This window comes from Pipistrellus hanaki (genome assembly GCF_964339955.1).
Source record: "Pipistrellus hanaki genome assembly, contig: scaffold_23, whole genome shotgun sequence".
Lineage (NCBI taxonomy): Eukaryota > Metazoa > Chordata > Mammalia > Chiroptera > Vespertilionidae > Pipistrellus > Pipistrellus hanaki.
This window is the reverse complement of record NW_028182304.1, coordinates 7,579,674-7,592,900: the sequence shown is the minus strand read 5'-3', so window position 1 is coordinate 7,592,900 and position 13,227 is coordinate 7,579,674. Positions and strand designations below refer to the sequence as shown.

Sequence of the window (13,227 nt, the reverse complement as noted above, 5' to 3'; positions counted from 1 at the left end):
CCTGGAGGCGGGCGCCCCGGAGCCCCGCTCTGCAGGGGGATGGACCCTGGCGCCCTTTCCCTGCGCGGAGGGCCCGCCCGGCCTGGCCCAGAGCAGAGACCATGCTGCTCCGGGGGCGCCAGGCCGTGCTGTCTGTGGGGAGACTGAGGAAGCAGTTACTCAAAGCCAGCAAGGTGGGGAGCGGGGTCCCCAACGCTCCAGATCTGCCCACCTACGTGTGTGCGCGGGGTGTGGGGGGGGGGGGGCGTAGAGGAGGGTCTGGAGAAGGAGAATGTGGCCAATGGCAGGGTCTCCGCGTGCAGAAGGGGAGCGACCAGGGACCCAGCTCGTATCTCCCCTCCCCGCCCCCCATCCCACGCAGGGAGTGCGGGTTCCTGGGCACATGCGGGCGAGGACCCTGTGTCCTGCCCCCTTCGGGCTTGGCGCTCCCCGCACGTGGGCCTGGCGATGGACCTGCAGGACTGGGGGCCAGGGTTCCCCACCACCTTCCTTCCTCCCCTTCGTCTCTCCAGATCTCCCTGGCCTGGCCCCCAGGTCGGGGACACCTAGACAGACGAGTCAATAGTGTTAGACACGCCGCCACGCGCACACACAGGATAGCAGAGGACAAGGCTGGGGCGGCCTGGAGAGCTTCCTGGAGGAGGAGGCTGTCTTGGGAGAATAAATAGGAGGAGCAATCGGGGGTTGGTTGGGGGCTGGAGGAAAGGAAGAAGGGCGTTCTGTGCTGAGGAAACAGGAAAATTGACCTGCAGGCCTGAGATTGGTGTGTGGACACTGTTGTGTGTGGACAAACCAATTTGTATTCCAATCCTGCAGCCTCTTCTGGCCACGGCAGGGCTCACCCTGTAAAACCTGTCCTATCCCTGCACCCCTGGACCTGCCCTCGCCTCTCCCTCCCCACAGCCCCCCAATGTTGCTAGAACCAGGTGAGCGACATCCTTTGGAATACACATACCTGAGGTCTAACCCTGCACCTCCCACAAATTGGCTCCCGAAACGCTGCTGGGATGAGCGGCTTCTCTTCTTGTTGTCTCAGTCTGAAGCCTAGGCCCTCTCTGCCCTCAATCTCTCCCCTTCCCTGGATGCTGCCTGGGGGATGTTGGGGTTCCAGCTGGGGGCCCTGGGTGGACAGGGCTGTCCTTCTGGGAGATGGTCCTACTGGAGAGTCTATGGGAAGGGGAGATGGATTCCCTGCTGATCCTGAGCACTCTGAGGAGTCTCTGGGGGCAGGCGCATCTGCTGACCTGGGACACAGGCTGTGAGGCCAAGACAAGGGCTGCAGCCTAAATAGGATTTAAAAATATCAGTGCAGACCTTACTGGTCTGGCTCAGTGGGTAGAGTGACGACCTGCACACTGAAGGGTCCAGGGTTCCATTCCTGGCCAGGACACATGCCTGGGTGCTGGATCCACTGTGTGGGGTGTACAGAAGGCAGCTGATCCATGATTCTCTCTCATCATTGATGTTTCTCTCTCCCTCTTCCTTTCTGTCTGAAGCCAGTAAAAATACATGTATAAAACAATGAACAGCCGAAACCAGTTTGGCTCAGTGGATAGAGCGTCGGCCTGCTGACTGAAAGGTTCCAGGTTCGATTCTGGTCAAGGGCATGTACCCTGGTTGCGGGCGCATCCTCTGTGGGGGTTGTGCAAAGGCAGCTGATGGACGTTTCTCATCGATGTTTCTAGCTTTCTATCCCTCTCTCTTCCTCTCTGTAAAAACTCAATAAAATATATTGTTTTAAAAATCAAACAATGAACGCATACACAAGTGAAACAAAACGATGTTTATCTCTCTTTCCCTTTCTCTCTCTAAAATCAATGAATATATATAAAAAAATAAACAAGGAAATTAAAAAAAAAAAAGGCTGTATCAGAGTGGTGTGTGTGTGTGTGTGTGTGTGTGTAAGAGATAATTAGTGTCAGATACTTTGATCACAAATCAATGTATATTATACTTATTTGTCTTTATTTCTGCAGGTAATTAGTGAAGAAACAAATGGCATTGAAGGCACCAAACTAGATGACCACTTTCTTGACATGGAAAGGGTAAGAGCGTTTTTATGTCAATTGTGTGAAGAATGTGAGTCTCATCACATGATCTCACTCCGATGTGGAGTCTAAGTAACAAAATACCAAACTGATGATCAGAGTGGATGTGCACATGGAAGCAGGGAACAGAGTGTGGAACCTCGGAGGGAAGGCAGGGGAGGTAATCAGACCAGGACCTTGCATGCATCTGTGCATGGCCCAGGAACGCAGACAATGGAGTGGTGAGGGCCTGGGTCAGTGGGCAGCAGTGGGCTGGAGGGGAAAAAGGAGAAAAAGTGGACATAAGTAATAATTTCAACAATATGAGTTCTTTTTAAAAAGAGAGAAAGAAATGTAGGAAAACATTTTTTTAAAAAAAAAACAGATTTGCCTGTAGTTGTGAGATGAGACACACCAATACTATGAAGAGAGTGGAGTCTAGGATGCTCATACACAGGTGTAGATCCTGTGACCCAAAAGGCAGATTTTTCCCAGGTCTAAGCCCAAATGAGGAACCTTGATTATGAAGGAGCCTGGATGTAGCTCACTGGTTCCCTCTAGTGGATAAAATTCAGAATGCTCGCTATATGCTAGAGGCCCTGTGCACAAAATTTGTGCAAGGTTAGGGGGCCTAGGCCTGGCTGGTGAATGAGGCTAATCTGTGGGGTGATGGGGGAAGGGGCTTCCACTGGCACCCACCTTGGCTGGCTTGGGGTCTGCGGGCTGGGAGCAGCTCCTTCATTGAGCATCTGCTCCCTGGTGGTCAGTGCGCATCATAGTGACTGGTCATTCCGCCAGTTGTTTCACCTTTTGTTCGATTTGCATATTAGGCCTTTATTATATAAGATATGCATTTTTTATTGACTTCAGAGCAGAAAAGAAAGGGAGATAGAAACATCAATGATGAAAGAGAATCATGGATTGGCTGCCTCCCCCACGCCCCTCACTGGGGATCAAGCCCATGAGCCAGGCATGTGCCCTGACCTGCGTCATGGCCTCGAATTTGACCAGGAATCAAACTGTGACCTCCTCATTCATAAGCTGATGCTCAACCACTGAGGCACACCGGCTGGGCAAGTTGGGCAGTCTTGGGAAGCAATTAAAAAGCCCCAGCATGTGGTTATGCGCCTTGGAGAGTCAGAATGTATTTCTAGTCTGAGATCCTCATATGGACACATATTTAGGCCCCCTGGCTGTGTCTCCTGGGCACGACAGCTGAGTAAAGCATCACCAGATCCTGGTGCTGCCCTCAACTGGCCTGAGGGCCTGTGTGGGTGTGTTTGTCTTTTCTGACTATGACACAGGGTGACACCCAGAGCGCTGATCACATGGCATTTCTGTTATGGGGAACATCCATGCATGAGAAAGCATTGGAGGATTACAATGGGACTCCTTTTTTTTTTTTTTTTTTTTTTTTTAATGCGTTTTGCCTCACTGGTGTTGCTCAGTGGTTAAGTATCAACTTATGAGCCAGCTCATGGTTTGATTCCTGGTCAGGAAACATGCCCAGTTTACGGGCTCAATATCCTGTGTGTAGCATGCAGGAGACAGCCGATACATGATTGTCTCTCATCAGAGATGTTTCTATCTCTCTCTCTCCCTCTCCTTCCTCTCTGAAATCAATAAAAAGATCCTATATAATAAAAGGGTAATGTGCAAATTGACCAAATGGCTGAACGACTGGTCGCTATGACATGTACTGTCAGCCAGGGGGCAGACGCTCAATGCAGTAGCTGCCCCCTGGTGGTCAATGCACTCCCACAGGAGAGTGCCACTCAGGCAGAAGCCACGCTCACAACTGGCCAGCCTCTCCCACCTCCTTGGCAGCACTAAGGATATCTGACTGCCAGCTTAGGGGGCCTAAGCCGCCAGTCAGACATCCCCCAACGGCTCCCAGACTGTGAAAGGGTGCAGGCTGGACTGAGGCCCCGTCCCACTCAGTGCACGAATGTCCTACACCAGGTCTCTAGTGTGTGTGTGTGTGTGTGTGTGTGTGTGTGTGTGTGTATAAATATATATATATATAATGTGTTTCTTTTAATCCTCACCCAAGGATATGTTTTATTGATTTTATTTTATTTTTTAAAAATATATTTTAGCCGAAACCGGTTTGGCTCAATGGATAGAGCGTCGGCCTGGGGACTGAAAGGTCCCGGGTTCGATTCCGGTCAAGGGCATGTACCTTGGTTGCAGGCATATCCCCAGAAGGAGGTCTGCAAGAGGCAGCTGATCGAAGACTCTCTCTCATCGATGTTTCTAACTCTCTATCTCTCTCCCTTTCTCTCTGTACAAAATCAATAAAATATATTAAAAATATATATATATATTTTATTGATTTTTTACAGAGAGGAAGAGAGAGAGATAAAAAGTTAGAAACATCAATGAGAGAGAATCATGGATCAGCTGCCTCTTGCACACTCCCCAATGGGGATGTGCCGGCAATCAAGGTACATGCCCTTGACTGGAATCGAACCTGGGACCCTTCAGTCTGCAAGCCTATGTTCTATCCACTGAGCCAAACCGGTTTCAGCTGTTTTATTGATTTTAGAAAGAAAGAAGAAGGTGAGTAAGAGAGAAACAACAACATTAGAGAAACATCTGGCTGCCTCCCATATGCACCCTTAACCGGGGATTGAACCCTTATCTTTCGGTGTCCAGGGTGATGTACCAACCCACTGAGCCACCCGGCCAGGGCATGTTGAGACTCTGAACAGAAATGATTGTGACGTCATCCCTGGTCCCCTGTGTAGAGCATCCCTGGGGCCCCACAGGTCCTCTGTCTCCTTCCCTTTATCACGGGAGGAAATCAAGTCTCTGTGTCCTTTTTTGCGAATTCATCATTTGTCAGTCACCAACGTTTTATGTGCTTTTTTTTTAGAAAGTAGATCTCACGAATCAAGCTGTTGCAGAAATTGTTTTGAAAGCCACAGAATACATTCAGCCCAATCCAGGTAATGTGGGACAAGGTCTGGAACTGTCTTTTGCCCATTCACAGTGACCCACGCTGACCACCCATATCGGCTGGGCCCTCCCTTGATGTGATCTAGAAGCAACGCCCTTGTGGTCCCAATCCTCAAATGTGGTTTGAAATTTGTTTTTTAAAATATATATATTTATTTCAGAGAGGAAGGGTGAGGGAGAGGGGGAGAGAGAGAAACATTGATGTGAGAGAGACACATGGACCCGTTGCCTCCTGTTACATGCCCTGACCAGGGCCGGGGAACCTGCAACCAAGGTACGTGCCCTTGACCAGAATCAAACCCAGGACCCTTCAGTCTTCAGACCAATACTGTACCCACTGAGCCAGACCGGCTACGGCTTAGTTACTTTTTAAAATATATTTTTATTGATTTCAGAGAGGAAGGGAGAGGGAGACAGAGACAGAAACATTGATGACGAGAGAGAATCATGGGCAGCTGCCTCCTGCATGCCCCCTACTGGGGATCGAGCCCACAACCTGGGCATGTGCTCTGACCAAAGTTATTTAACTCGGAACCCTTCAGTCCGCAGGCTGATGCCCTGTCCACGGAACCATACAGGCTAGGGATAAATTATTTTTCAGAGAGAGAGGAAGAGCAAGAGAGAGAGAGGTCCAGATGTAGCCTGGTTGTGATGTGTGCACAATTTCGGTTTCTCATGTGACTCAGCCACCAACCACTATGCACCCATCTGGGTGACACATGTGCCAATCATGGGAAAGGCTAAATAGGTCATGGCAGACCTTCGGCACTTCGGGTCTCTGCCATGGTGCTGAGGGTGCCCTCAATGTTGCCGGCTGCGTGTGTTGCATATACTGTGCCTGTCCCTCTGCCCTGTCCACTGAAGGAATTACAAATGACCCTGTCTTGAAGCAAACAGAGTGAAGCGGGGCATGCTGGTCTCGATGTTGAAGATCCACAACCAGGGGAAGGCCCCGGAGTTCTCTAAGCCAGAGGGCCTGCTAGGCGACTGCCTGCTCAAGTACGGCCATGAGCTGGGCGAGGACTCCACCTTAGGTGAGTGTGCAGGGCCTGGAGGGCGGGCGGCCCGTGTCGCCTGTAAGTTATACACAGACTTTCTTTTTCTCTTTTCTTTTTTGGATTGATTTCAGAGAGGAAAAGAGAGGGAGAGAGAGAAAAACATCAAGGATAAAAGATAATCATGGATCGGCTGCCTCTTGCACGCCCCCTACTGTGGATCCCAGGCATGTGCCCTGACCGGGCATTGAACCATGACCTCCTGGTTCCTAGGTTGATGCTCAACTCTGAGCCACACAGGCCCGCAGGGAGAAGGTTGTTTGCTTGGTTTTGTTAGTTTGTGTTTTTGTACCGAGGATATTTTTTTCATTGATTTTTAGGGAGAGTGGAAGAGAGAGGGGGAGAAGACAAACATGGATGTGAGAGAAACACATTGATTGGTTGCCTCCTTCATGAGCCCCGATCAGGGCCAGGGCCCACCCGAGAAGCCTGCAACCTAGGTATGTGCCCTTGACTCAATCAAACCTGGGACTCTGATCCGAAGGCCAATGTTCTATCTACTGAGCTTCACCGGGGATGTTTTTAAGAGAACCTGCCATCTCACTGTGTACAGCTTTGAGGTCACCTGCTTGCAAATTAATGCGGATTAACTGCTGCCCAGGTACTGGGGCTCATTTACTGTTCACCCTCGGCATGGCTGCCTGCCCTACTGGGAGCTCCCCGCAGGACACTGCCAGGCTTCCTCCACACCAGGGAGGATCCGGGCGCCTTGCCCTCAGAATGATCCAGGGAGAGGCCCCCGGAGGACCTGGTAGCAAAGGCTGAGATGAAATGTGCATTCATTCCTATTGGCATCTTCATTGGTGGGTGCTTAGCCCTGAGGAGGACTCAATCCTTTTATTGTTTACAAAGAGGGACTTTGTTCTGCAGCTTTAAAAACCCTTGCGGCCAGTTTACAAAAACACATTGTGGTTTGTTTGTTGTATTATTTTTAACATATTTCATTGATTTTTTTTACAGAGAGGAAGGGAGAGGGAGAGAGAGTTAGAAACATCGATGAGAGAGAAACATTGATCAGCTACTTCTTGCACACTCCCAACTGGGGATGTGCCCACAACTAAGGTACATGCCCTAGACCGGAATCGAACCTGGGACTTTTCAGTCTGCAGGCCGACACTCTACTGACTGAGCCACACCGGTTTTGGCAACAAAGGCTTTCTGTTTGTGTTTCTGTCCCAGGCGGTGCACTGATCTATATGGGCACTGCCATGAAGCTGATGGCAGAGGTGAAAGAATCCTTTGATATCAACGTCAGGGAAACCTTTATCAATCCACTCCAGTTAGTCCATGATGAAGATTTAAAACAAATTTCAGTAAGTTTTCTTGGCTGTAAACCCCTGGCGTTGCTACTTAAAATGATGTTTATAGTTAAAACCATGGGAACATGTCTGTAGGGAGCCAGCAAAAGCATCATCTTAGTGTGGGCGGTGAAACAGATAAGCACTCAGTGATGTTCACCTGGCCCCCTGGGCAGGAGCCCCAGAGCCATGAGCCCTTTATCCTGTAGCTGTGTGTGTGTGTGTGTGTGTGTGTGTGTGTGTGTGTGTGTGTGTTTTAATGGTAAATGTGTTCATTTATTTTAATCCTCATTCAAGGATATTTGTTCCATTGACCTTTTTAATTTTAATTTTTATTTATTTTTAAAATTTTTATTTTTTAAATATATTTTTCAAACTATATTTTATTGATTTTTTACAGAGAGGAAGAGAGAGGGATAGAAAGCTAAAAACATCGATGAGAGAGAAACATCGATCAGTTGCCTCTTGCACACTCCCTGCTGGGTATGTACTTGCCCTTGACTGGAATCAAACTTGGGACCCTTGCGTCCTCAGGCCAATGCTCTATCTACTGAGTCAAATGAGTCAGGGCTTTTTTTAATTGATATTTTTACAGAGAGAGGAAGAGAGAGGGAAAGAGAGTTAGAAACATTGATGAGAGAGAAACATCAATCAGCTGCCTCCTGCACACTCCCTACTGGGGATGTGCCAGCAACCAAGGTACATGTCCTTGACTCTAATCAAATGTGGAACCTTTCAGACCGCAGGCTGATGCTCTATCCACCGAGCTAAACTAGTCAGGGCAAAATATTTTTATTTTTATTGATTTCAGAGTGGAAGGGAGCGGGAGAGATAGAAAAACCAGTGATGAGAGAGAATCATTAATCGGATGCTTCCTGAATGCCCCCCACATGTGCCCTTGGCTGGATTTGAACCTGGAATTCTTCAATCCACAGGACAAAGCTGTAGCCACTGAGCCAAACCAGCTAAGGCTGTTCCATTGGTTTTTAGAGAAAGTAGAAGAGAGAGGGAGAGACAGAAACATCAATGTGAGAAAACACATTGGCTGATTGCCTCCTGCTCACACCCTGACCAGCGCCCCTGCTGGGGAAGGGCCTACAACCGAGCTAAGTGCCCTTGGCTGGAATGGAATGCAGGACCCTTAGGTTCCCATGCTAATGCTCTATCCACTGAGCAACACTGGCTAGGGCTATCCTGTGGCTTATTGAAGCCAGTAAGAAGCCAAGCTAAAGGTCCTTATTCCCACAGCCATTACTCAGAGCAAAGGATTCTTAAACTGTGGAGTGGGTTTTCAACAATGAAAATCAAAACATACTCATTGCATCTTTTAAAAATATATATTTTCATATTTATTTAAGACATGGAGAGAAACATCAATGATGAGAGAGAATCATTGATCCACTGCCTCCTGCACATCCTCTACTGAGCCCACAACTCAGGCATGTGCCTGTCCAGAAGTCTAAACTGTGACCTGTGTTTCCTGGGTTGATGCTTAACCACTGAGCCACACCAGCTGGGCCTAATTGCTTTTTTTGATACATGGCACAACTGGTCATTAATTTCCATGATTTGATTATATATTTGGAAATTTTTTTAAAATGGCCACATGGAGCTCACACATAAGAGGGTGTGTGTGTTTCTTTCATGATAGTGTTTACTCAACTCATCCTGTAATTGTTGGGGAACCCTTATGGAAGATGTATAATTACTCCAGAACAAGCAGATCAAACTCAAAGCTAATATGGGCCAAATAAACAAGGTTTAAGTGTATGTGGACCTCAAAAAACAAAAACAAAAACAAAAACAAAAAAAACTTAAATTTTCATAGAAACATAGGTTTGTTTTGATAGGGGCATGCTTATTACAAAGGGCTGAAATAAATGAATTATCATTAACAAAATAATAGAACATTTTAATAAAAATTAGTATTTTTTCTTTTATATTGACTTAGCAGACACGGGGTAACTGCACAAATGAATATGTGTAATGCAAATAAACCCATTTTTCTTGTTCTCTGAAAGTGAGATATTTTCTGTTGCACACACCAAACAAGTCAGTCTAAGACTAAGAATGTGCCATATTCCCTGCAAGTATTAGTGGAGAGAAATACTGCGCTGACGCATAAGGTGCCTAAGGGAAATGAATGCAACACGGTGATAGTCATCAGTCATTAGTGAACATTGTAGTTCATTATTAAGAATTGTCTATAGCAGTACATTGTAAAAATTAAATTGCAAAATTTTTATTAAAACATTTCTTACATAACTTTATATTGGCTGGGCCTCAAAAATATTCATTGTGGGCCACATGTGGACTGCAGGATATGAGTTTGACATGCTTGCTCTAAAAGATACTAGAGATTTGTATTTTATCATCTACTTCTTAATAAGGATTTGACAGTAGTGCCGGAAGTCATATCCATCCTTATTTTTGGTATAGTTAATTTGGTTGGAAATTACGGACATTAACAGCTAGTGAGAGCTCTTGTAAGAATCTTTGACCCTTTGCACTCTGAACCATTCTGGACATTGGCTACCAGCTACTCGACGCTACTTTGCGGCGGACACGTGCATTGAATTAACTCAATTCCCCGTAATCACTAATAAACTGCAATGTCCCCCCTGAGAGGGGACATCTGAGTGATATGCTAGAATTCCGATGTCCCCTGAGAGGGGACAGCGGAGTGCAAAGGGTTAAAAATGGGATCTGAGTGACAATACTGTGCCCTTACATTCCATATTGACAGTCATCTGTCATCCATCCATCCATCCATTTATGCCATTATCCCTCCATTCATTCATCCATCCATCCATTCATCCATTTATGCTATCATCCTCCATCCATCCATTCATCTCTTTATGCTATCATCCACCCATACATCTAATTTGTTCATTCATTTAATAAAAGAAGCCTCTAATAGATGCTGAGGTGCCCACCAAAAAGTAAAGTACCTGGGTCCCTACCCCTAAAATGTAGACCAAGAAAAAGTAATGACCTTCCTTGTAGAGGCACGGCAGGCCTCCCTGGGCCATGTGCCGAGGTAGCAGCTCCAGGTCTGCCTCCTCTCCCTCAGCACCACCTGAAGAGGCTGGAGGGCCGGCGCCTGGAATATGATTATAAAAGGAGGCATGTTGGAAAGATCCCTGATGACGAGATCACACTAGCAATGGAAAAGTTCAAGGAGTCCAAGGACATGGCAGAGAGAAGCATATTTCATTTTTTAGAAAATGACGTAAGTATTGACCCCAAGCAGGAGATCCTCCTAGAAATGGAAAATTAACTGTATGTTTGTGGGGAATCTTTTGGGAGCCTTTGTTGTTTTAAAAGTTTCCAGAAGTCAGAATTTTTTAAAATTTATATACTGGTAGCCTGATACATGGGTTCGTGCACATTGAAAGGAAATTAGTTAGAAGAAAGATTCCTGCAGTACTTACGTTACTGCAAAAATTTAAATGTCAAAATAGTATATATAATATCTACACTAATAAAGATAAGATGCAAATTGACCATACCTTTGAGATGTGCACCAGCCAATCAGGAGTGCCTATGCAAATTAATCTAACAAAGATGGTGGGTTAATTTGCATACTCAGGTGCAGTGGCCGGGGGTGTTCTGCACTGCCCCAGCCACTCCAGGCCTCTGGGCAGCGTGGGAAGGCACAAAGGCAGCTCCAGCAGGAGCCAAAGGCTGTGCTGGCAGCCAGGGGAAGAAAGGCCCACTCTTGCACAAATATTTCTTCATTGGGCCTCTAGTAGTGTAAAATGGAAACATGTGTGCGATTGGTGCCAGTGAGAGTTTTATATGTATTGTGCATGTGTGAGTCAACATTCATTTTTTTTTCATTTTTTAAAAATAAATCTTTATTGTTCATATTTTACAAATGTTCCTCTTCCCCCCCTCCTCCATTGCTCTCCTCCACCAGGTTTCCACCCCACCCTCTGCCCTTTCCCCACCCCCCATTGTCCTCATCCATAGGTGCACAGTATATGTTCAGTCTCTTCCAACACCATCTCTCCCCTTTTCCCCAAGAATCGTCAGTTCACTCCCTTTCCATACCCCTGATTCTATTATATTCAACAGTTAATATTGCTTATCAGATTTTTTTTTAATTTCCTTGGTTTTTAGATTCACTTGCTGATAGTTACGTATTTGTTGTTCATAATTTTTATCTTTATTTACTTTCTCTTCTGAAAGAACCCCCTTCAGCAATTCATATAATTCTGGTTTGGTGGTGAACTCCTTTAGCTTTTTTTTTTTATTATTAGTGAAGCTCTTTATCTGACCTTCGATTCTGAGTGATAGCTTTGCTGGATAGATTATTTTTGGCTGTAGGTTCTTACTATTCATCACCTTGAATATTTCTTGCCATTCCCGTCTGGCCTGCATGGTTTCTGTTGAGAAATCAGCTGACAATCATATAGGTGCTCCTTTATAGATAACTACCTGCTTTGCTCTGGCTGCTTTTAATATTCTCTCTTTGTCTTTTGCTCTTGGAATTTTAATTATGATTTGTCTTGGTGTGGTCCTCTTTGGATTCCTTTTGTTTGGAGTTCTGTGTGCTTCCTGGACTTGTAAGTCTAACTCTTTCACCAGGTGGGGGAAGTCTTCTGTCACTATTTTTTTCAGTATGTTTTCGATATCTTGCTCTCTCTCATCTTCTGGGACCCCCATAATTCTGATGTTGGTTCGCTTGAAGTTGTCCCAGAGGTTTCTTATATAATCTTCAATTTTCTGGATTCTCTTGCCTTCTTGTTTCTGCAGAGCAGTGTCTTCTGGCTCTTTATGTTCCAAATCTTTGACTTGATTCTTGTGGTCTTCCATTCTGTTTCTAGGACTCTGTATGATATTTTTTTATTTCAGACAATGTATTCTTTATTTCTTATTTATCCCTTATTATTTCTTGTTGATCCCTTATTATTTCTACTTGATCCCTTTTCATATCCTCATAGGTCTTGTTTATTTTATCGGCCTTTTCTAGGAGATTCTTGAACAACCTTATAAGTGTGGTTTTGAACTCTATATCCAGTCGCTTTTTGTCCTCCATTTCTTTCGTTTGTGATCTATTTCGTTGTCTTGGCATTTTTTGCCACTTCCCTGATGGGGCAGAGTTTCAGGGTGGAGCCTACAGGCTTGGCTTCCGTCAGCCACGCCCTATGAGGTTCCTGAGTCTCAGTAATCCCCAGGGTCCTTCAGTACTTATTGCAAGCACCTCTGAGAGAAAGGTACCCTCAATTTTCGCCTGCTACCAAACAGTCTAGTCTCTCCCCCAATGAGCCCGGAACTGGGGTTCAGTTCAGTTGGAAGTGGAGTTGGAGGTGGCGTTCAGAGCAGTCTGGAGCTTTTGTCTCCTTCCCGCTAGGGCAATCCCACGGCACAGCCAACTGTCCGTTCTCTGCGCACAATGTACGCGCCTCCAGGACCTCCTTTTGCTGCTCCCCCGGGGTTCCGCCTTACAGCCCAGATCCCTCTGTTTGAGCCTGGGTCCCTGGGGTCTGGCCTAGAACTGGGGTTCAGAGGAGTCGGAACTGGGGCCCAGCACAGTCCGGAGCCTTTGTCTTCTTCCCGCCAGGGCAATCTGGCAGCAGAGTCAACAGTCCGTCCTCTGCACACAATGTGCGCACCTCCGGGACTGCCTCTCCGCGCGTGCCACGTGTCTCCGTACCTTAGGCTTTTACAGCTCCTCCGCTCTTCCTTCTGGTTTTTTCCTTGCTTCTTGTTGTAGAATTTCCAGTCAGTCGACTTTCCTGTAATTCTGGGTAATGTCCATTTTATATTTTAGTTGTATTTTATTGAAATTGTTGTGTGCGGCTGCGGCTAGGTATTTACCTGTGCAGCCATCTTGGATTCTCCTCAACGTTCAGTTTTAAATTGCCAGTGCATGTCATA

At 46.4% G+C, this 13,227-nt stretch overlaps 1 protein-coding gene across 1 annotated transcript in view; it reads left to right on the top strand.

Annotated features, from left to right (window-relative positions):
- LOC311615882 (endophilin-A3-like) overlaps positions 1-10,628 on the top strand; it is an 80,933-nt gene extending 70,305 nt beyond the window's left edge. Inside the window, exons 4-5 of the mRNA XM_084907002.1 lie at positions 7,223-7,356; positions 10,415-10,628. Of these exons, the coding sequence (XP_084763128.1) occupies positions 7,223-7,356; positions 10,415-10,621 (341 nt within the window). The 3' untranslated portion in view covers positions 10,622-10,628. The remainder of the gene's footprint in view (positions 1-7,222; positions 7,357-10,414) is intronic.
- The last annotated feature ends 2,599 nt before the right edge of the window (positions 10,629-13,227 follow it).